General features: G+C 46.4%; 1 protein-coding gene across 4 annotated transcripts in view; it reads right to left on the reverse strand.

Annotated features, from left to right (window-relative positions):
* Positions 1–3,423: 3,423 nt before the first annotated feature.
* The window catches only part of KLHL3 (kelch like family member 3), a 112,825-nt gene continuing 92,481 nt past the window's right edge, over positions 3,424–23,767 (reverse strand). For 2 of the 4 annotated variants that reach the window (XM_049091820.1, XM_049091819.1), the window contains 7 exons: positions 23,345–23,542; positions 21,770–21,871; positions 21,353–21,409; positions 18,659–18,787; positions 14,618–14,758; positions 12,463–12,606; positions 3,424–7,977 (listed from right to left, as the gene is read on the reverse strand). In XM_049091820.1, the coding sequence (XP_048947777.1) occupies positions 7,949–7,977; positions 12,463–12,606; positions 14,618–14,758; positions 18,659–18,787; positions 21,353–21,409; positions 21,770–21,871; positions 23,345–23,542 (800 nt within the window). In that variant the 3' untranslated portion in view covers positions 3,424–7,948. The remainder of the gene's footprint in view (positions 7,978–12,462; positions 12,607–14,617; positions 14,759–18,658; positions 18,788–21,352; positions 21,410–21,769; positions 21,872–23,344; positions 23,543–23,767) is intronic. The other 2 variants (XM_025433018.3, XM_025433019.3) reach the window with 1 other exon arrangement.

The following is a 23,767-nucleotide window of genomic DNA, read 5'->3' on the forward strand; positions in this document are numbered from 1 at the left end:
CCATAGTGTATGGTGATTCCCTCTTTATTACTTTGCACAACTCTACAGGAATCCTGCCAGGGGAGGGACCCTCTCATGTGTATCATATCTATAGAGCTGGCTCTGAGCCTGACATTCAAGAGCTGGATAAATATGTATTGCATGAGTTAAGATATACTGAATACACACAAAGTACAGAATCAGCAAGAGCAGGCAGTGAGCCCCCCAGGCCAACAGTGGGAGTTGCTCCATTGACACAGTTCTAGGGTGTGGAGCCCACTTCGGCACCTCTGGGTCACATAGCACCATAGCAAAGCCCAGCTCTGATACTCATCCCACCCATGTCTGTCTACCTGGGCCTTCCTGGGTCAACCTGGGGGTGGTCCTCCTGCATTCCCAGGATCCTGGCATCTAACAGCCTCCCAAATCCAGGCAGGAAGTTTCTCCTAGAAGCTGCTAGACATTAAACCAGCCTTTCTGGGACACACATAAAATCTCCTCTGGGTGCCTGAAGATGATTTTTATGGGCTTCCTTATCAGGGTTGTGCAGAAATCGCAGGCGCCGAGACAGACAGTTCCTTAGTTAATCATTGAAATAGGAGGCCAGGTTACATTAAAATGATGGATCTGAGGCTGAAAAAATACATTTGGATGCCCTGTGTAGCCCCAGCCTTTCCCCTCCTTGATCCTCTCACCTCAGATCCAGGCTTCAGTTTAAACGTAGAGGTGAGGTCTGGATTCAGAGGAAGACCCTCGAGGGAGCTGCTACCTCCCCAACAGTGTGGGCTCCCTTGTGGCTACTGTGTGATGTCTGTACTGACCTGTCTGTCCTCACAGAGTCTGGAAGGGGGCCTGGTAATGGGTGAACAGGGATTTAAATGCACACTAACTCAGACTCAAAGCTCTTAACCATCATGCTATGTTGTTGAATGATACTTTGAGACCAGGTCTCCAGGCTCTCCCTCCACGCCCTCTATGCTGCCACATATCCTCCTAGCCAGGTGCATATCCTCCTAGCCACATATCCTCCTAGCCCTATGCTGCCACATATCCTCCTAGCCACGCCTTCTATGCTGCCACATATCCTCCTAGCCAGGTGCCACATATCCTCCTAGCCCTGGGCCTCTGGAGCTCAGATACTCCCCCTTCTTGCTCTGTGGCCAGGGCTTGGGCGGCAGCCTTACCCAGCAAGAACAGACCTAGGATAGCTGCTTGGCAGCCAGACTGTGCGCATCATTTTCCTGACCTCCTTGGGCTCAGCACAGCCCTGGACACCACCCAGTGGGCCACCATTAAAAGTGAGGACATCCTGGAGGACAAGAGGACAAAGGAGTTGGGAAAATTGCCTCTAAGAGACCAACACCAAATCTCACCCACCTCTGCCTCCCAGTTTGTGGCTCAGAAAGATTGATGGTGCTGCATACATGGGTCACTCTTGAGATAAAGGTCATAGATCTTGCAGCTGACAGGCCTCCTCAATCAGTGCTTCAGGAAAACTTGCACAGCTGATAAATGAGCTGCCTCTAAAGCCTCAATGACAGGCTCCTAAAGGTGCACTTTGCTTGGGATTTCTCATTCATCCTGCAGGAGAGCCATCCACCCTGATGCCGATATAGCAAGGGAGACAGCTAGTGAGGATCTGACAGGAGAACTACACCAGGGCCCCCATTTAATCCCCTCAGCAGGGGCCAAGGGCAGAGGGAGCACCATTAGCCCTCAACGACAAGGAGCCCTGCATATGGTTAGTGCTTTGCCAAGGTAATTCCAGGGCCAGATGTGAAAGGATGGATCAAATGACTGGTAAAGAGGGAACCGCATGGCTTTTGGAGACAGGAAGCTAAGAGGAGCTTTGTAGCCAACACAGCTCTTGTCTACTCAACGTACATTCTCATCTTCCTTCTCCCCAGTGCAACTCTTGAGTTCGTCTGGAGCAGCAATGCACCCAGTTGAAAGCCTTCACCTCCTCTGACTCCCCCACAGCCTAGGGCCCTGAGAGAAATCTAAGCAGAAATCGCTTAGTATTCTACTAAGGATTTCTGGAAAGGTTTTTCTCTCCTGTACAGGCACTGCCCTCTTTCTTGTACTGCCCCTTGCCTTTTTTTCCCTCCCTTTTTGCAGATATGGCAATAGCTGTGGAGCATCTATCCTGTAACATGGAAAGGATGGAAGATTTAAAAAAAAAAAAAAAAAAAAAAAAACAGATGGACCCAGGATCCCAACAACAACACGGAACTGCTGTGTCAGCCCTGGAGTGCTTAACTCTGGACTCACGTTTATGTGAGCAAAAACCCACTCTTTGGTTAAGCCACTGCTGTCACTCTGTTGTATAGAGCCAACTGACTTTGGGTGATAGAGTCCAAGCTCTGATTTTGGGACTCTGAGCAAGTTGCTTCACCTCCTCCTAGTCTATTGCCCCATCTGTGTAATGGGAATGATGAGAGAAAGAATCACTAGTTCTAATAAATCACCTGCTCTGCGTGTTCCACACGTACCAGTCCCTCCACTGAGGAAGTGCCCATGGTACACACTAGGTAGAGACATACTGCACAAAATACACCTGCCTTGGCTACCTCACTAGACTTTTCTGAGAAACAAACAAACCAAAAAAATCCCTTGAAACTCCTTTGTAATATAAACAGTTATACACATGCTACTAAATCCCCTGTTCTCTGGAGTCAGTGGAGCCAAAGCTAGGAAGATTCTCTACTCCTAAAGCAGATTGTAAACTCAGGAGACCTGTCCCCATCCCCACCCAGAGGGAGGGAGGAAACAAAAGGGACTTAAACACAGTTGTGCCAGAGAGAAAGAAGCCAAGTCAGTGGATGTGAGGTAAAACTAGGCCCTTCTGCATCACTGCATTTAGCAGCCTCCTTCAGCACTGCTACCTTATGCAAGTTATTTAACCCCTCTGCATTTCATATTTTCATCTGTAAAAGATAGTAGTCACTCAGAACTGATGAGCCTTAAATGCGTTCACAGAAGAAAAGCACTACATAAGTGCCTGGAACATAGTACATACTCGGTAAATGTAGTCTAGTATTATTTCATATATGTTGATACTTTATAAATAGACATTTAAAAGTTGTACATATTTAATAAAATACAACTAATATTTGTATATGTAACAATAAAAACAAGAGGTCTATAAAACCTCTAGGTCTTATTAAAAAACTTCTGAAAATCAATATTTATTTACAGCCAGATCTCTTTTTCCTCTTCTCCGTGCCCGAGACCAGCACACCCACCTGACAGTGATCGCTGGACAGTTGCCTACACCACCAAACACTGACTGGGGGGACTGGCCTCTCTGGGACTCACTGAAGAAGATCTTTGTGGGCATGGTACTGTGTTGAGGTCAGAGAGGAAAACAAAATTAATCTGAATATACACAGGAATAAGACCTAGTGAAGAGCCTGGACTATAGAAATGAAAAACTGAGAAAGGTTTTCACAGTTCAGCTTTTATTAAAATTAACACGAAGTATGGGAAACTAAAACTTGATTCCTATTGAAATAATACATTTGAGGAATGGTTTCTTCAGCTACCACTGTAACTGATGGAGGATATGACAAGTGTTCTTTTACAAGACAGATGGGCTCTAACATCCAAGCAGAGAAGAGCAGATCAAGGACCTTACCGATGCAGTGTGTTAACAGGGCATCAGTGATCAAGTCTGGTTGTCTACAGGCAACCACATGGACAGAGCACCCACACAAACATACACATTCAGCGTCTTGAGCCTTCTTTCAAAGTATTTTATACATCATACACAAATTAAATAAGAAGTCGAACAAGGGCCCTTTTATGCCACTAGAAAGAGGGGGAAATAATTTTCAAACTCATAACCCAAGGCAAGAACATAATTTGTTTCTCCAAATGCCACAGTTACAAGCATTCCTGCCTTGGCTCATGCCATATCCACGAGACACTTAGCCCCATGACAAAGGCTGTGTAGGGGCTATGAAGTTGTGATTATCCACTATAGAAGTCTCTTCCATTCCCAAATGTCAAAAGTGCTGCTGCTTGGTCACACAGCACACACAGCACAGCTTAACACGAGGGGCTTAGGACTCTAAATAGTGCAAACACTTTAAAAAAAAAAAATCCAACCTCCTTGCTTCTCCAGGAAAACAAAACCTTAAAAACTCCAGCTAACTGGAATAGGAGTTTGTTCAATCTCCCAACCTGATCCAAAAAGGTGCAAATGGGGAGCATGGAGGCAATTCAAATGGCACCTGTCCCAAAAATAAAAATAAAAGATTTTTTCAATAAGGCTAATGGCAGAAAAATACACAAAATAGAGGCTGGAGTATATAGATAAAGCTCAAGAAACAAGTAAGCTTTAGGTGTAGTATAAGCATCTGTAAAGGACATGCTTAACACATTCTTAATGATCATGAGGAGTGACCCCTCCTTTAAAGTTTATAAACAAGATGCTTCCAAAAGGGACATCATCCAGCAACAGGGCCTTTAGCTGGTGGAAGCTTCAGAAGAACAACGGGACAGAAAAGAATGAGGACTAGTTTACTAGACCTAGGAAACTCCTGGGAGTATACACTGGAGGGCAGACTTTCTCTGGAGCATCTCCATGCTACAGCATGCCAGGCTCAGCACCAGGCAGTGAGAGACACCAGGAGATGGGTCAACCAGCTTCACTCCTGCAAGGAACGGACTCCAAAACAGTGGCCAGGCAGTACAGGGTAATTGCTGAGTCAGGCTAAACATTAGTCCCTAAGCAATTCTAGAGACACCAGTGATTGTGTTTTCCAGCAATCTCCCTCAAATATGGTATGAGAAAGAGGACTCAAAGTAAAAAAGACTCATCTACCCAGAACTACTGAAAAATCTGTTTTAGGAGGGTGACAAGCAAAGGGAAAATAGTTACAGGCATGAACTATAAGAGTGAATGACTTATGGAACAGAACTTTTCATTATCATGGATAATAAAAATCAATTCAAATATCCTAAAAAATTATCTTATAAAAATATCTACATTAAAAGTTTAGCCTGAAAGCTATAGCTTCAGTTTTATAAAAAGGCAATCTTTGAAAGGATCTGGCTCAGGAATATACAAACATTACACAACAGATATCAAAGTAACACAGCTCGAAAAGCATGCTAGGGGATATTGCAACTCGTTTGTCATTCAAGAGAATTAAGTGTTCTTACTGCATAGCAGAAAATGAGGTCAGCTTCATTTGCATAATACTGCAACTTTTTAGAAGGAGAGATGCCATTAAGTACTTAGAAGTGACTTTGGAATTCAGAGTCTGACTTCTGTGTTGTCCAAATCAGTATCCAAGCAGCATCTAAGCGGCTTCTAACCTTGGGCTGCAATTCCATCTCATCACTGTGATCGGCTTTCAGATATGCCATCCGCAAAGCTGCATTCACAAGCAGCTGTGGCCACCCAGATGGGGGGGTGCGGCAAGGGGTTCACCTACCATGTGACCAGCACAGACTTGAAATCAAGTCAGTTGTGTTCACTGTGGAGAGAGAATCGTACCTAGTGATAGTGAGACAGCAGGTTTTAAATGGCATCTGTGGGCGGCTAGAGCCCAATGGCTTTTTGGTGGTGACGTACCAGTGTCAGAGTCCCCATGAGAAAGGACGCATGAGGATGAAATGAATGTGGCCTCAGCAGGACTATTGGCAAATGGGCAGTGCTTCCTGGGGAGCTGTGACGTGGAATCAATAGCAAAACTCCAAAAGCAGAAAATATGGCTGGTGAGCTCTGAGGGAAGGGACCCACTCTAGGCAGATGAAAAACAAGAACCTCTCCCACATATGCATGAAATTTCAGCTCCCAGGTGCTGGGAGAGGGGGTGGGAAGTTCACCTTTAATCTGAAATCAGGAGCTGTGTGAACAACACACATGGGACCCCAACCCCCAGCCTCATCCCCACCAGAAACCAAAAGAAAGCCCCAAACCTTCCTCAGGCTGAGAGGAAGAACACTGGCAACAAGAAGCTCATTCCATCAGCTTCCAAGCCAAGGCAGAGCTCTGAAACCACTGTCATCTCCAGTGGCCAGGTGAGAACACAGCACCTAACTGAAGGCATGCCTTGATTCCCCTGGAAATATTTCCTCCATGTCCAACAAAGCTGGATATTTTAGCCTCTTTCCGAAGCCGCTAAAAATTCCAGATGCCTCAGTGCTGCCCTCCAAACGTCTCACTGAAATATCTGCTCAACATCAGAAGACGTTTCTTCTTCAAGAGAGTTGAGTGTTTAGTGCTCAAAAATATGCATTAAATACACAAAGCAGCCAACTACTAGGGAGGCTACTGGCTTTATTCCTGCCAGAGTGAGCTGGGAGGGTGCCAGTCTCCTTTAGTATCTGCTTGGAAGTAGCCCAGTGATACCAGAAGTCCCTTATCAGGTTCCACAAAGCCCCTTGACTCCTGTAAATGGACCACCACACCAGGGAGCATTAATCCCCAGCCCCGACAACGTGACACTATTCTCCAGACACAAGACCTTTCCATCTTATGCCAAAAATTCCAACATAAGTGATTTGCAATTTGAGGAACAGTTTCACAATTTTTTTTTAATGAAAATGATTCCATGTGTCCTCAAATACCCACCCCCCTCCAGATGCTTGAAGTTCTGTCACTAATAATTTTTGCCTGTGAATTAGCAAAGCTTTCACCAAGCTCCTCTTTTAAAATGCAGGTAACCCTGAAAGAGATCACACATTCAGGGCATTTACCACCTCCTCTCTCTCAGGAAAAACAAGGAGGAAGGAAATATTGTGAGGGCTGGAGAGAGGATGCAGGCCCTGGAACAAGAGGAGAGAGAGTACAAGGAAAGGAAGACGAGGACCTCAGACAGATCTGACCATTGCCATCAAATGCTGAGGGTCAGCCCCAGCTGGTGTACTCCTTTGAAGTCATCCATGTCCATCTAGATCACATATGACCCCAAGGCAGGGGCAAAACTATCTTTGGGTTTGGAGGTAGGGTGACCTTTTACTTACCCTCCAAACCAAGAACACTTTTGAGAGTAAAACAGGAGGCTGTGAATAATTAAGCCTGGGTAATAAGTATAAATGGGCACTGCCTATCCCAACAAAACTCAGAAGTAGGATCCTCTCTGAGACCATTTTAGGCAGGAACTGCCTTACCACTTTGGTTTGTTGTTTTGTTTTTGTCTTTCATGTGTACATATTTTTTTTCTCCAGTGTCATACTCGGGGCGGGGCTCCTCCAAAGAGCTAGTTTTTCCAATTGAAGAGACACAAAAGCATCCCAAACATCAAGGACTAGACGGTTCTCATCTGCTTCCTGGAAGAGAGCCCAAAGAAGAGCACCCTTTGGGAGAGGCTAAGGAACCCATTTGTTCCCAGTTCTAGCACACAGAAGACACAGTGCAGATTCAATAATGCCCAGCTCTTCTGCAGACAGTGCCAGTAGTCAAAGCCAGTCTACAGGCATAGTCAAAGCAATGCCCCTGTCACCAGTCATTTCTGGACATTCCTGGCCTGTTCAACCAGACCTCCAGAAGACAGCAGCTTTAGTAATCTCAGGGTTCCCATGGGGTAAATCCAGAAGAGAGGTTTCTGTGATTTGATTTCTAGCACAGAAGGATCAGTAGTAAAGAAATCCAGTAGATTGTCACACATCCCCCAACCTAGTGGAACACCATGTTCTACACACACACACACACACACACACACACACACACACAGGTTTCTCAGGTGTTCCCATAGAAACACACAATAAAGCCCAAAGGTGCTGCCTCGAGCTATCAGGAACCCACTGCTCAGGGAGGAGGCCCGAATGCTTCAGGGGAGCAGGAGACAGGTCACCAGTCTTCAGGCCAGACACCACTTTGCCACATCAGAGGAGGGCACTTCTGACTCCACTGCTGTTTCTCACAGTGAGTGGCACCCAGCAGTCATGGTGCCGCTGTTCTGAGTCACAGGCAGCACCCCACCCCTCCTCCACCTCCTGGCAGTGGGAGTGGGGATCACAAGGGCTTGTGAATCACAGCAACACCTAAAAAAAAAGGAGAGAAAGTTACCGACTTAGCTTCTTCCAAGTTATTCAGAGTCCCATGGAGTTCGTGAGCCCAAGACATCCCAAAGGCCCAGTCAAGAGAAACGGGCACGTTGGTATCCAAACTCTGTGGGGCCCGAGAACTCAGACTTCCAGTCGCTGGTTCTTTCCCACTCTAGTGGCCCAGTCAAGTCTCAGCAAGACACGTGAGCCCACAAGCACAGTCCTTCAGCACCACAGCTTAGTGGTCTCCTTTCACATTATCACTTGGACACAGTTCTCGTCATGATGACTCCGACTCCTTTTCCAACCTCAAGAGCTCAGCTTAATGACATTCCCCACCTTCACTGGCTGCCCAGAAGCAGCTCCATGGCTCTATCTATCACTTTAAGAGAAGTGACAGTGATTCATGCCGACTTTTACAAGATACTGAAATGAACTGAAGAGTGAACTGACTTCACTGAAGTCAGAAAAGCTGAATGCCAGTGCTAGCCCTGCCACCAGTCAAGCTGCAGCGTGGTCTCGGGCAAATCCATGGACCTCTTCAGGCTGAGCTCCCATAATGTTTGATGTCACCTGACTGAAAGACCCCTCCAGTGCTCAATGTTATACTTGGAAAAATAGTCCAGACACATCAGTCTTTGGTATGATATTAGCCAAACTGAACCATACTCAAGTATGGCTAGCTTCGTGAGTCCACAGATGACCCTAGATGGTCTCTGTAACGTGGCACATACTGTAGGTGGACTCAGCCAACCTCCCTTCTACTTGCTATCCTCAAATACAGAGACCAGTATATTATTCAACTCGGCTTCCCAGACTGCCTTGCAGCTGGAAGGGGTCGCGTGACCCAGTTCTGGCCAAAACCATTGGAAGGCACGTGTGCCAGAGCCACAGCTTTGGCTCTGTCTGCCGCCCCACCTGGAAGAATGCTGATACATGGCCCAAGGCAGCAGCAGCAGCTGTTGGTAAAGCTGGCAAAACAGAAAGGGAAGGGAGGACAAACCTGGTTCTTCAATGACAGTCTGAGCCCTAGGCCAGCCCTGGACTTCCTTCTGCCTGAGACAGATACATGCCTTCCTTATTTAAGCAAGTACCTATCTGCTTACCTGAACAAAATCCTAATTTATAGGTAAGGTCTACTGGTACGGAGTAACTGACTGGAGCCTTACTTTCGTATATTCCCAGAACTATAAAATCTTCTGGTTGCAGATGAGGTTGAGAGAACATTGCTTAAAGAAATGCCAGGATATCCCAGTGGTGAGATTCTGCTAAGATACCTGCATGTGAGTTCTGGATAAAGGTATAGATAGAAAGCTCAAAGATGGGCAGCCTGAGTCACCAGACCTGGATGTGCTTCCGCTTTAACAGCATCTCACCTGCACCTCAGGATCCCCCTCCCTTTTTTTTTACTTAAGAGACACACAGAGAGAGGCAGAGACACAGGCAGAGGGAGAGGTAGGCTCTAAGTGGAGAACCTGAGGCAGAACTCGACCCCAGCATCCCAGGATCATGCCCTGAACCAAAGGCAGATGCCCCACCACTGGAGCTACCCAGGTGCCCCATACCTCAGGATTCTTTCATAAGAAAGCTTTAAAAAAAAAAAGAGAGAGAGAGAGAAAAGCAGGGCCCTGTATTGTTTTATACAAACTTCCTTTTTTGATCATAAAAGTAAAATATTCTTGGGGCACTGGGGTGGTTCCATCCATTAAGCAGCCAACTCTTGATTTTGGCTCAGGTCATGGTCTCAGGGTCCTGGGATCAAGCCCCATGTCAAGCTCCAAGCTCAATGTGGAGTCTGCTTGAGATTCTCTCTCTCTCTGCCTCTGGCCTTCTCTTTCTCTCTCAAAACAAATAAATAGGGGATCCCTGGGTGGCACAGCGGTTTGGCGCCTGCCTTTGGCCCAGGGCGCGATCCTGGAGACCCGGGATCGAATCCCACGTCGGGCTCCCGGTGCATGGAGCCTGCTTCTCCCTCTGCCTGTGTCTCTGCCTCTCTCTCTCTCTGTGACTATCATAAATAAATTTAAAAAAAAAACAAATAAATAATTTTTTAAGTAAAATATTGTCATTACAGGAAATCTGGAAAACACAGAAGAACACAAGGAAAAAAAATTTAATTTCTTCATACAGAGTCATCATTATCTTTTTGGACTATTTCCTAGCCTTTGAAAATAATCATGATCATCCACTGAGTGGGAGCTACATGCCAGGGAGGCACTGTGCTAAGCATTCCACATATCACTGCATGACAGCCGTAAGACACTTGGTGTGAATTTATTCTCATTTTACAAATGAGAAAACAAGAAGTTCAGTCAGACCAGTTACCTTGCCCAGAGTCCCAGCCAAGTGGCAGAACTGGAACTCCCACTGAGATCTGACTTCAATACTCCCTTCTCTAAGCAGCAGCTGTTCAAACGTTCATGATCCAGGATGATTTGGCTGAGCTTGCATGGTACATACCTTGCATGATGACCTCCCCTCACCTCTGGCACAAACATTCTCTCATGATGTTAAAAAACACTTTTTTTAAAAAAAGATTTTATTTATTGACAGAATGTGAGAGGGAGCACAAGTGGGCAGAGCAGTGGGCAGAGGTGGGGAGAGAAGCAGGCCCCCCACTGAGCAGACAGCCCAATGCGGGGCTCCATCCTAGGATCCCGGGATCATGACCTGAGCCAAAGGCAGATGCTCAACTGCTGAGCCACCCAGAAGCCGCCCAAAAACTTTCATTGTATAAATATACCACAGTTTCACTCTTTCCCTTATCTCAGACATTAAGTACTTCTCAGATCTTTGCTTATCATAAGTAATACTCCAAATGAATTACTATCCATATGTCTCTGCATTTCAGGCAATTTCTTTAGATTCTAAAAGAATGGATTCATTCAGTCATCGGATTTGAGGACAGATTACATGTTTGCTTCTCCCTCTCCCATCTGCTTCTAAAGTGGACAGACAATAAAGAAGTCGACATGAAATACTCATCACATTGGTGAAATTCTAACCACTTTATACCTAAACCTTCCCTTCTCATTAAGGCCCACTAGGAGCCCAAGGAGGGATCAATCCCTCACTGGCCTCGCCACTTCATGCTTAAAAAGGCCCTGCTCCTCCCACTACGGTTTTGAAAATACTAGTTTTAATAATTAACCTCAAGAAAAGAATCACTCTAAGACCAACATGTCTCTAAAATCTTTATATTTAGTTGAGGAAAATCCTAAACAAGGGAAAAAAGTAAAATCAAGTCACTGCCACTGAGAGCCTATGTTGACAAAATGTGATGTAAAAACTCCTTCAAGCCTGCACGGCACAGTCTTCCTTTGTACTGACATCCAAACAAGAATGAATGACTGGCCTTCTGATGCATAAAAGGGGTAAGAATACCACTGGAGTCATGACGTACACTTCAGGAGATGGTGGTTGTAAGATACTTAGGGTACATTGCTATGTGCTCAATAATATAGTCAATAAATGACTGTAAGCTCTAACTATCCCAGTTCCTGGAAGATGAGATGCAAGCTGCTGAGCTACCTTAGGTGTATATGAGTCTGTGTGTCTCTCTATAGACCCTCATGGTCAGCGGCACTAGCTACATCCGGCCTCCCAAACCTCACCAGCCCCTTTACGCACAATCCCCAGGTATAAGCCCCTGTAGCAGCATCATTCCTTACTCCTGCCTGCATATCTGGCCTGGAATGTGTTCCCCCGTCAGCTGTGGTGGTCCAGAGGGCATGGACTCACGAGTCAGACCTGAGTCTGAATGCTGATTTTGTCATTTTTTGAGCTATGTGGTCTTGCGCAGGTTACTTATATTCTCCAAACCCCAGTTTCATAATCTGTAAAATGGAAGGAACCAGTCCCAGGCACCCAGAGGGTTCTTGAAAAGATGGCAGTGAACGTGTACAGGGTCCCGAACACACTACCCTGTGGCACAGGGAGGGAGCACCTGGCAAAGGGCAGCTAGCCATGTCACTGGGGCCCACCTTCAGAGTTGATCATGGCTCATTTCCTCCAGGAAGTTCTCACCTGTCATGCCTTACAGTATGTACAGCATAGCACATTCCATTTAGAAGTTATGTGTACATTGTCTTGTAGCTCCTATTTCATGTAGACAAATCTTATCTTTCCAATTAAATTTCTGGAAGGCAAGGACTGTATCTTATTGTACCTGGTAGCCCAGAAATGGCAATGAAATTTTTAAACCTCTGATGACAAATTGAGGCAGGTGGAAGTGGCTCCCCGGAACATGGGTGTTAAAAAGAATTCTGGGCCTGCATTCAGGTTCACTGGGGAAACCAGTGCTCATTAGAGGAATCTGCGGCAGGCATAGAAAGGAGTGGTGACCTCTGAAAATTATCTACTATCCCTGGAGGAGGCATGTAGTCCTAAGTTAAGCAAACTTACCTCCACCCTGCCCTGCATCCCCTGTGTAGGAGTGCGGGGAGGGGGGGGAAGGTGGAATCGGGGGTAAAGCATACTGACCTGCATAGCTCCGCCCCGTGCTCATGTTGGTTGGCAGCAGTGTCCATTTGTCGGTGACAGGATTGTAGTACTCCACCGAGGCCAAGTTGCAGGATCCATCATCCCCTCCGACCACATACAGGAGCCCGTTCACCGCACAGACGCCTGGGAATCAGAAGCCACAGGAAACATTACAGCAGGAGCCACAAAGGGGTCGGAATGGGTGGGAAACACACCTGGATGTCCCCTGGAGGCGCTTCTCCTCCTCTAGCTCAGAGGTTTAGTTGTACTCCACAGAAGAACATGCCAACAACAATCACTAGGCCCCAACGATCCTCCTTTCTGAGAAGGTCCTTTCTCTGACCAGGGAGCCTTCACCACTATACACTCCCATGGACATTCCTGGCCCCTGACTCTATAAACACTTAGAGTATCATCGTATGGGCTCCTCTCTACTGGAGCATGCAGATGTGCCATGTGCGGACTGAGCTATGCTCAGGGAATCTCACATACACTACTCCTGACCCGCTTGTAGGTTAGACGCTGGTGTAGCCACACCATGTGTCTAACAGTTGTGTCTGTGATAACTTCACATGACTTGGATCTGAACCCACACATAGCTCCCAGAGACAAGGCACTCTTCCCGCCCTGATCTCACAGAGAGCTCGCTTAAGGACAAGATCTCATGCTGCAGGAGTCCAAAGGAGGAAAACACGATTTTCCTCATCAAGAGTTTAAAAGGTCATAGTCTAATACACTATGTCTTCTTTCAAAATTACAGTAAGGGGCTGACGATGTTCAAAAAAAGTAGTAATTATAAGTATTGATGAAGATAACCTCAAATACTGGTTGAAAGGATACAATGTACCACTTTCCTGGGTGGTACTGAAAGCAAATATGCTCCCTTTGGCTCAAAAATTTCAATCTTGGACTTATATTCTAGAGAAGTAATTTTAGATGCACTGATTAGCCAAAGGACCATTTATAACACAAAAGGATGACTAGAGAAAAAAATGGAAATAACCTAAATGTCCAATAGTAAATGAGTTAAATTGTGATATAGCCATTTGAAATACCATGTAAATCTATTTTGTGTTATAATAAGATAATCATGAAAGATTGTAAAGTGGATTAGAAAAGCAAGTTATAAAACAGCATTACAGTAGGATTCCACTTTTGCCATAAAAAAAGAGAAATATCTGTATGTGAATGTGTACGTATATACATATTTCCATTTAAACCTAATTCCTGGATTCTTGATACACTGGCTGTCTCGGAGGCTCTGCAATCCCTTGCTCACCTGGCTAAAAGCAAAATGCCAAGTTGTATCATAGCAGGCTCAGGCAATGGGCAAATTAATAAACTCCCCTCTGTTTACACTTTCAACATGTAAGCTACAAATGAGTTTAGCAAACAGATAATTTGAGTGTAAAGGAAATAAATCCACCTGAAAGTCATCTATTTGCCTTTCCAGCCTGGGAAGCTAAGCTAAGCCAACACTTTCATTAGAGCAAAGAGGCATAAAACAAGATATACCAACACAAGACACGACCTATAGGGCAAAGCTGTCAAAGGGAAGAGTGTAGGGATGTCAGGCTTCTGTAATAAAGATTTAAACATTCTGAGAAAAATCATTCCCACAGGAAGGAAAAGGTGGAGGGGACAGAGAGCTAGGAAGCACAAAGTGAGGACGATGATAAGTGCTCCCACTGGAGAATGAAGTAGGGCCTGGTTACCCCTACAAGAAAGGAGACAGGTTTCAGATGGGAAGTGAGAAGACTCCAAAGCCAGGTACTGGTGAAGGAAACACAGAACCAAGTGTCACTGACTGGCCATGTCCACATAGCCCTGTGCTCAACTACCCAACAGGGCCACTAGGAAGGAGGCTCTGGTGGCAATCAGAGGGCTTTCTTCAGTCTGTGTCCACACGTGTACAGTGAAAGTTATCAGCCCCTGCATCTAAGTGGGGGACCATATGGCTAGCATTTGTGCTCCCCAGCTCTCCCCTCTCCTAACTCAGCACCTAGTTGTCGAAGGGATAATTCCATTTGGGGTACAAGTTCCAGCCCAGGTTCTGTTAGACAGCCATTGCTGGTCTCTCCCCTCTGCCCTTCTTTTACAGCTAGTATTTGCACCCACACCCCACAAGGACGGAAGGACAGAGTGGCTGTATTACCTGCATTTCGCCGGCACATGTTCATGTCTGCCACCTGCTTCCAGGTGTTTGTTCCAGGATCGTAAACTTCAACACTCTTCCTCACCAGGGGCCCGTCATGCCCGCCGGTGGCATACAGCTGTCCACTGAGCACCCCGACCCCTGAAAAGCAGAGCACAGTGTCTCAGCCTCAGACTGGCCACTGTGACCAGAAGCCAGGAGAGCTGGCATCCCGTCCTGGGCGGCTGTCACCAGCAGGGTGACATGGACAGTGCTGTTTTGTTCCCCTGGGCCTCAGCGCCCTCTTCTGTAAAACAAATATAATGACATCCTGCCTGCCTCCTAAGGCTGTCAACCTGAGAATTCCCCAAAGATAAAGTAAAAATTATCCTGTATCTATTTAAAGAAACATAAATATACATACGTATGTAACAAATATGTGTGTGTATGTGGGTATACAATGGGGAGAGAGGGTTTATATGCAAAGAAAAAAAAAGACTGCAAGACTTCCAAAACTTTAGTAGTTATTCCCAGATGGTAAAATTTGTCTTCCCTTTTGCCTATGTTGCCAAGTTTTTCTACAATGTTGTATTACTCATATTCCTCAGCCTTCTATTATATGGGTTGCATAAAAAGAGTTAAAAGCAGAGACCAGCCACGCAGCAGGTGTGCTGATATCATTACCACATGGACCTCCTCACCTGTTTTGAAGCAGAACCTGTTCTTTCTGCCACATGCTCTCCTCTTAGCTTCCAGAGGGGCATTAAATCCCTCCCACTGTTGACAGACCTAAGCTGACTCCTAGAACGGCATTGTGGACAGGATTTAGAATAACCTTTCAAAGTCCTCTAATGTAAGTCACAGAAATAAAAGCCAGAAGGAAGGACGGTGGCCCAGGACCAGAAAGAGCAACTGACCTTGGACATGTGGGGTCTGGACCTGGGTGTCTCTAACCTGCCACCAGGTCAACTTCCCCTTTTGAGGTCTCAGTCCTCCCACAGGTAAAGTGAGGGAGCTGGACTGGATGGGCAGTTCCAGGGGACCAGGGGCAACACCACCCCACGATGTGCTACATCTCATTCAGGTGGGGAGATTTTGAAAAGACAGAATCCAGGGCCTCTCTCCCACAGACACTGGCTGGAAATCAGAAAAAGCACCTCAGGTGACTGGGATGTGTAGCCAGGTGTCAGCCCAGGGCACCAGATTTCTAGGATATAAACTTCACACGGACAAGGACCCTGGGTGCCTTAACTCATCTGCTTCCCTGCACCTGACGACACCAGGTTTATTGTTTAAATGACAAGATACGTAAAATCCCCTCTAGCAATTATGCCACAGTTGCCATAAACTAACAGCAGATGGTGGTGTTGTACCAGCAACGGCTATCTAACAGCCAGGTTTAATACATTCAGGGTGTTCCAAAGCAGCCTCATCTGCCCCTCTTCCATGCTCAGCAGGAACAAGCCCAGCCCGGGTCCCAGAGATGGACTCTCTGGGACCATGGACTCCGGACTTCGCCGGCAGATGGACTCCTCAACCATCTGCAGGCGAAGTTCATACCCTAGTAAAAAAACAAGCAGCATTCCAGGCCATCGGGGTCACCTTTGTCCTTTTGTAGCCAGTTCCGCAAATGTTCACATAGAGGTCTTCTGGACCTCCTGGCACTTCAAAGGTTCTTTGAGCCACCAAAGAACACCCACTATCACAAGTGTATGGGTTCCCCTCTCCAGAGGGATGGCTTTCCCACACTTTAGGGACATGAAGCACAAAGCAAAATCTGTCCTGGGAGCCTGATGCCAAGACTCAGTGATGAGGTAAAGTGTCCACTCTGGGAGAGAGAGCATTCCCTAAACTGATTTCACCCGAGGACACAGGCAGCAGAACTGCTAGCCCAGGTAAAGGCAAGAGCAGTTCCAGCGAACTCCACACAGCAACAACCCCTGGGTCGCCTGGCAGAGACAGAGCTGTTGGCCTCCAGAGGCCCATTTAAGGCAGGTGAGGCAGGTCTGTGCTAGTGGCTCCACACGGGGCTGCACCTCCACACTTCCTGCTTGAGACATTCCTAGAAGCCACCCCCCTATCTCAGGGCTACCCCACTCTTCCTGAGCTGTCCCTACATCCTTGAGCCTTGAACTTGCTCTCACACCTCAAGTCATAGAGGATTCCTAGGAGGTGTGAAGACAACTCTACTAAGACCCTAGAAACCACGATTACTCAAGGAGCTCTATGGAGGGGCAGGGGTCATGAGATGGGTGAACTGCATTGGCCTCTAAGGAACGTCTACTATAACCCACTCATTTCACATCTGAGGAATCAGAAGCCAGAAAGGAGGAAGGGATTTGCCCAAGGTCTCATGGTAAGCTTCAGCCGGCCCAGCACTAAAGCACCGGTGTCCTGACTTTCAGGCATTTGCTCCACGTTTAGGAAGGGCCAACTGGTCAGAATTAGCAGAAACAAGCCTGCTAAAAATAGCATCCCAAACACAAATGCTTCTTAAATGGGGCCGTATACCTCTTTTCTTTTCTAACCAGTGAGCACACACAGGTTTTTGAATTTAATATTAAAATAGCATAGTTTTTAAGGAATGCTGAACACTCACATGTTTGGTGCTATAAAGTGAGATTATAATTCAATCTTCAAAAACACACAAAAGAAAAAATTATATAAAAAAGAAAAGCCTTGAGAGCATTATACTAAGTAAATTAAATCAGAGAAAATATCCTATGACCTCCACTTCTATGTGGAATCTTTAAAAAAAAATCAAAGCTCATAAAATAGAGAACAGATGAATGATTGCCAAGGTCAGGGGGTGAGAGGGTGGGCCAAATGGGTAAAGGTGGCCAAAAGGTACAAACTTCCACTTATAGAATAAAAAAGTCATGAGGATGTCAGGTAAAGTATGGCAACTATAATTAATAAAACTGTATTTCATATTTTAAAATTTGCTAAGAAAGTAGATCTTAAAAGTTCTCATCACAGGAAAAGAAATTCTGTGACTATGTGTGGTGACAGATGTAATGTATGTGGTGATCATTTCATAATATATACAAATACCAAGTCAAAATGTTGTATATCTGAAATTAATATACTAATGCATGTCAGCTACACCTCAAATTAAAAAAAAAAAAAAAAAAAAAAAAACAACGAGAAAGGAAGAGTATTATTGGTGGAAACTCACAACTGTTGCTTCCCTTTGAGGAAGTCACACAACCTTCCCACCCGGCCCAGGCTGCTCAGCACTCATCAGCTCCCAACAGAACCAGACCAGAGAGCCAGGGCCCAATATTCCATGCCTCTGTCCTCTCAGACCCTTTCTTTGGGCCTCTGAGGTGATGGGGGCTGTTGCTCTACTTCCTGGAAAATCCCAGAGAGCACATGGCTCCTTGTCTTCCCACAGGATTCAGAAGTGAGCCACACTTGCAAAGTCCTTCCCTTTCCATGTGGGGAAGGGAGTGAGGGGTGCAGGTAGAGAGATGTAAGTTCATCTCCTAATAGGAACACTGACAGCTTGGTTTTCAACCCAGACAGGCAGGCTTGAGTTTCATCCACTGGAGACTAGGACAGCCATGCTCACTGCTCTACTCTCTAAGAATGTGACTGTGATAATTTAGGGGTCAGAAAAGCTAACTTCAGAGACAAAGCCGAGTGGGAATCCCACTCTACCAGTTAAATGACCTTGGGCAAATTATTCGCCCCCTGGTCAACTTACTTCCTGTTGAGTTGGAATTAATGCTGTGTCTTCCTTTTAGGGCGGTGGTGAGGATGAGATCAATCTAAGTACAGAAGGTGCTTATTAGGATGGCACTTGGCACAGAGCAAATGTTCCCTTTCCAGGAACACAGATATCCCCACAGAAACAGAAGGGATCACAGTGAAGAGAAAATCCCCTGGGAGAGGTTAATCTGTAAGTGCTTATGTCGGGGTACACAAGGTGCTAGTGGGATTCCAGACATCAAGAGGAAAGAATAGGAAGGTACAATGAGGTAGAACATGCACCTGCTGGTCTCCAGACCCACCTGAGAGCAGATGAGACACAGCCTGTACCCTGGGGCTCCCTCATACCTGCACCACTACGGCGAGTGCTCATGTCTGCCACATACGTCCACTCATTGGTTGCTGGGTTGTACTGCTCCACGGTGCTCAGGCACTGGCGGGAAGCCCCATCATAACCCCCGACAGCATATAGCTTCCCTGGAACAGATACAGTGGCTGAAGGTGGTGCTGGAAAGTAACTGGAGCTGGGCTGAAATTCCATCTTTAACCCACTGGGTTGGCTCCTTCCCCTCCATCAGAGTTCAGGGCCCCTTTCCTCCAGAGGCACCACAAGCCAGACTAAGCATTCTTCACATGCCTCCCTTCCACTTCCTCATACGCCATGAGGCTCCCTGAATCCATACTGAGCATGCTTCTAAGTAAGCACCCTCAGTGCCCATGCAAAGCTATGGTCTGATGCCACTGGGGCTTAGCATACTCTTGCTAGTGCACTATGTTAGATATTCTCCAGGATAAGGCACCCAAGACATAAAAAGCTAGAGGGCCCCAGCTACAGGCAGGCAGGCTGACTTTGTGGCTAAAGGCTCACAATGGCAGATGAAACAATATGGGAAAATATTCTTCAGTGAGAACCCAAACCCTGTCTTCACCGTTATTCATGTGCTCAGTCCACAATTTCAGCAAATGAAGCATGTGAATGCAGTGCTCTGTGTCAACTCTGGGCCAGGGTGGCTGGAACTCATCTATTGGCTCCCTTGTAATCTTTGAGCCATGCACAATATCCCTGAAATATCATTACCCATTTTTAAAATAAAAATACCATAAGTTGCTATCCAAAAGCATCATTTCTGCCTGGGGTCAGGCATAAGGTTGGATAAGGGGCAGGAAGTTGGCATTAGAGCGCTCCCAGAGCAGAGATTCAAGCATGGAGGGTCTCTTCTCTCCCACTCCTGCCTCCCCCACATTGGGGCGGGGGGGGAGGGGGGTGCGGGAGGTGGGCAAGGGCAGTCCTACCTCACCTGTGGGCTACAGACTGATGGGGAACAAGAGAGTTAAAATAAAGATCTTAAACACTGGCTGTAGGCTAAATAAGCACTGCCCAATGCAAATCCACTTAATAGAGTTACTAATTAAAAGAGATTTTTTTGTCACTATGTGCTTTCCTAAGGGAGAAATAACAAAAGTACAAACATTATTTGGAAGTGGGCAATTATTTTAATTTAGAGGCTCAAAAATGCACTGTACCATCACAACTATTGCTGTATCAAATGTAAAATTCTTTCTTCTTCTACCACTGAGGTTGGTTTTGTTTTCTGCCCCAGAATCCATTCCAGTGGACCTTCTAAAAGAAAGGGACACCTCCTTTCCAGTTCCATCCTCACCTAAGCCACAGGAGAAATTCCTGACCCAGAAGCTCTTCTAGAGTCCAGGCTGCTTCTATGGGGTGTGCTGGCCAAGACACAACCACCTGCCCTCCCAGCTGCCCACCACTCACCAAAGCCTAAGTCACTTGGGAAAGAGGAAGGCTTGGGATGTGGAGGAGAGGAGAAGCTCCCAAGGGCAACCCCAGTGTCATTCAGACCAGGCAGCCACAGTAGGAGACAGGGAGAGGGAGGAGAGCACGGTGAAACGTGGAGAGCTGTACTTATAAGGCCAGAGTGAAGCAGAAGCCCTGTAAGATGCCCCTGAAACATTCTCACTGGAGTTGTGAGGAGGACCCTCTGCTTGTCCCAGGATGACCCAGAGCCAAAGGGCTTCAAATTTAGGATACACATGATCAACATGTTCCCAGGCTGTCCTCTGTGTCAAAAGGCATGCTACAATACAGCACTCCTTCCACACACACAAGATGCTCCCAAAAGCATTAAGGAGAGGATTTAAAATCACTACCATGAAGGCAACTTCTCTAACCCCCGCCAACCATCTCAACCTTGTATCAGCTGAAAAAATACCCACTCAAGGTTTCTCCTTGAGTCTATTAACAGGGACTTGCTATTTTTAACCCCTCCTCTATTGTTTGATATTCCTGGCTAAGGAACAAGGGGGGAAGTGGGAAGGTGGCTAGACAAAGCACTTACGTTTGGCAGACAAATCAATTTCTGTTCCACCAGGAGGATGAGATTGCAAAAAAACAATTTATCTTGATAGGAGGATGGAATCCTTGCACTCACCAGGATGACTTGTTTAGTATGTTAGAATAATGTACTTTTAAATGGAAATTTACACAATACTGGTACAAAACAAGAAATGCAGTGAGAGAAAAGAATATTTCTATTACTGTCTAATCACTGCATATCAAACTTTCCCCAAAGCAAGTAAGGGTGTTCTTGGGGTGCACATGAAAAGCAGAGAGACAGTGTTGTCCTACAAAGTAGGACATTTTAGTCCAAATCATACTCTGTGCTTTAATACATTGAATTTACACATATTTATAAGACTCCCTGATAGCATTTGCTAATGGTCTGAAAGAGTGTAGCACGATAGAAAGAGCAGTGAGTTTGGAGTCAGAAGACCCAGGCTCCAGGACTGGCTGTGCTATTTATGAATGAGCACATCACTTGCCTCTCTGGCATTCTACTTCCGCATGTGGAGAATGGAGAAAATGTAAGCTTTGCCTATCTTCTTCAAAAGGATTTTGGGAACAAAATTTGTATATAAAGGAGCCATTTATAAACTACAGTCTAACTGAGCCCCAGACCTAATCACTCCCACCTGCCTCACCCCACACACCCTTCCTAACAAGAGCAGGACTCTGTGACCAACCTGTCCTGCCGTGACAGTAATCAGACCAGGAAGGAAATGCCCACTTCACCCTAGGCTCTGTTAATGTGTCAACATAGGAATAGGAAAATAAAATTAATTAAATGAAATGATTCTTACCCCCCATCACATTATGCTCCTCAGTTATATGTTGACCCTGAGTCTTCAACCTGTAAGAGAACTGTTGACAAGTGGCCAAAGGAACAGGCCGGTGTTTCCTCTTAGGCTTCTCTTACTCTTCCCAACACAGCAGGCCACCCGCTAGCCTCGAGCCAGTAGCTGCACCTCAACTTTCCTCACCTGTTCCGTCAGGAGACTAGTACCTGACTCAGAGCTGTGATGGGAGGACTAGAGCCAGGGCATGAGGACAAGACCTGCGGACTGGGGCACAGATAGGGCACCACGCACTTTTGTTCTTACCCTCCACAACGCCCACACCCACGCTGCTCCGCCGTGTGTTCATCGGAGCCACGAAGAACCACTCATTGGTCTTGTAACTGTAGGCTTCCACGGATGCTAGGCCTGGGAGACAAGAGACTCATGAGATTGCCTACAGTGTGAGGCCTCACCCAGTGTGCCCAAGAAAAGCTGGGGAGAGGGTCAGAGACCTGCATGTATGGCTGAGCACCACCTCTACTTTGCTGTGTGGCCTAGGGCAGCTCCCTAAAGCACATCTGCATGGGAGGTGCACCAAGGCCTGACTCAGGGCAGGTCATGAGAGGACACAGGGATACAACTGAACTGCCCTGCAAATGTTAACCGTTACACCTACAGAATAGGGGAAAAAACCTGTGGTTGCCTCACCTAACACCTTTTGCCTTCTCTTCCTTTACATGAGAAGCTGAACACTTACCTTCCCACCCTAGGGGTGACCCAGTCAATGAGGCCTAAGTGGAAGTCTGATGGGCATTTCTGAAATAGCATTTGTTTTTCTGATACAGGTGCCAACACCAACCTGCTGTTGCCACCTGGAACACAAATGTGCTGGCTTAAGCTACCACAGACATCTTATGATTAGGAGAACATAGCCAAGAGACGTTTAAAGAGCTTGGCCACAATATTCTTGATCAAGTGGATGAAGTGAGCAACTACCAACTTCCAGAGTCCCTGTTTCATGGGTAGAACAGTATTTCTCAATTGCATAAGCCACCATATAGTAGAACTTTCTACTTACAGCTGACAGCAACTTCTTAAAGAAACAATGCTCCATTCCCTTTTTTTCTCTTTATTCTCAGGTCCTATCCATTAGTGGAAGCCCCTGGAGGGGCTGTAGACCCTGGAGGTTTATGAGTGAGGCAAAGAGAAGACTGGGAAAGGTTATCAAGTGGTAAAGACACAAATGAAAATTCAATGAAGTAAAAAATCCTGTTTTTTACATCCCTGGGGGCATTTCAGTGTACCAGAGCTACTGTCTACAGAGAGTACCACCTAGAGGTAGATGAGAAATGTGATCATCTCTCCAAGTCCACATCTATTCATAGTTTCTGATTTGAACTCTGAAGTGACACAGAAGCCAGGAGCAAGTGGATGTTCCTGCTGTGGCACAGCCTGGCAAAGCTTCATGGGGCAGGGAAAGGGCAATGGACAAAGATGGCATGCGCCTGAGTCAGGTTTCTCCCATGGTTGAACTCCAGCTCCTTTGTTCGTCCAGCAGAAGGTTTGGACAATCCTAAGATGCCCTGCAGCTAAACATGCTAAGTCTCAGTTTTTGAAAAAAATAGGTTCCCAAACAATAGCAAGGAGAATATGTTCTCTTCTGAGTGCAGAATCCTTCCTAGAGTCCTAGAAATGATAGCATGTGGGCAGTTACATAGTCTGTGTGCAGGAAAGCCTGCCTCTGGCAAGCAAGGTAGGAGATGAGGAAGGATGAGTATGCTGCTGAGGAAGTAGTTCTGGATGGACAGAACATTGGCCCAAGAACTGGCTGAGCAAACCAGGGTTGCCCTGAGGGCATGTCCCAGGCCGGGAGGAATGGAGACCACATCCCAGACCTACCAGTACTGCCATCAAAGCCCCCCACGGCGTAGAGGAGGTCATTGAGCACGGCCGCACCCAGAGTGCTCCGGCGCTCCTGCATGCTGGCGATGGACGTCCACTGGTCCTTCACACCATCATATACGTCCACTGTCCGCACGCGCAGTGAGCCGTTAAACCCGCCCACAGCATACACGTGACCAGCCATGAACACCACACCTGAGGCACAGGAAAACCAAGGCATCGAGGTCATCTCAGGCGGCTGATCACTCATGTGGTGACAATGAGTGACATTGGGGAGCCGGGCAATCACATGAATAATTCACCACAGAAAGTGATCTCCAACTTTATAGAACTGGAAGCCATTACGGACTCTCTGGATTTCCATTCATATATGCTTTTCCAATGTTGTTTGATTCAAGCAAATACTTGTACCAGCCTGAA

Source organism: Canis lupus, chromosome 11, assembly GCF_003254725.2.
Source record: "Canis lupus dingo isolate Sandy chromosome 11, ASM325472v2, whole genome shotgun sequence".
Taxonomy (NCBI): domain Eukaryota; kingdom Metazoa; phylum Chordata; class Mammalia; order Carnivora; family Canidae; genus Canis; species Canis lupus.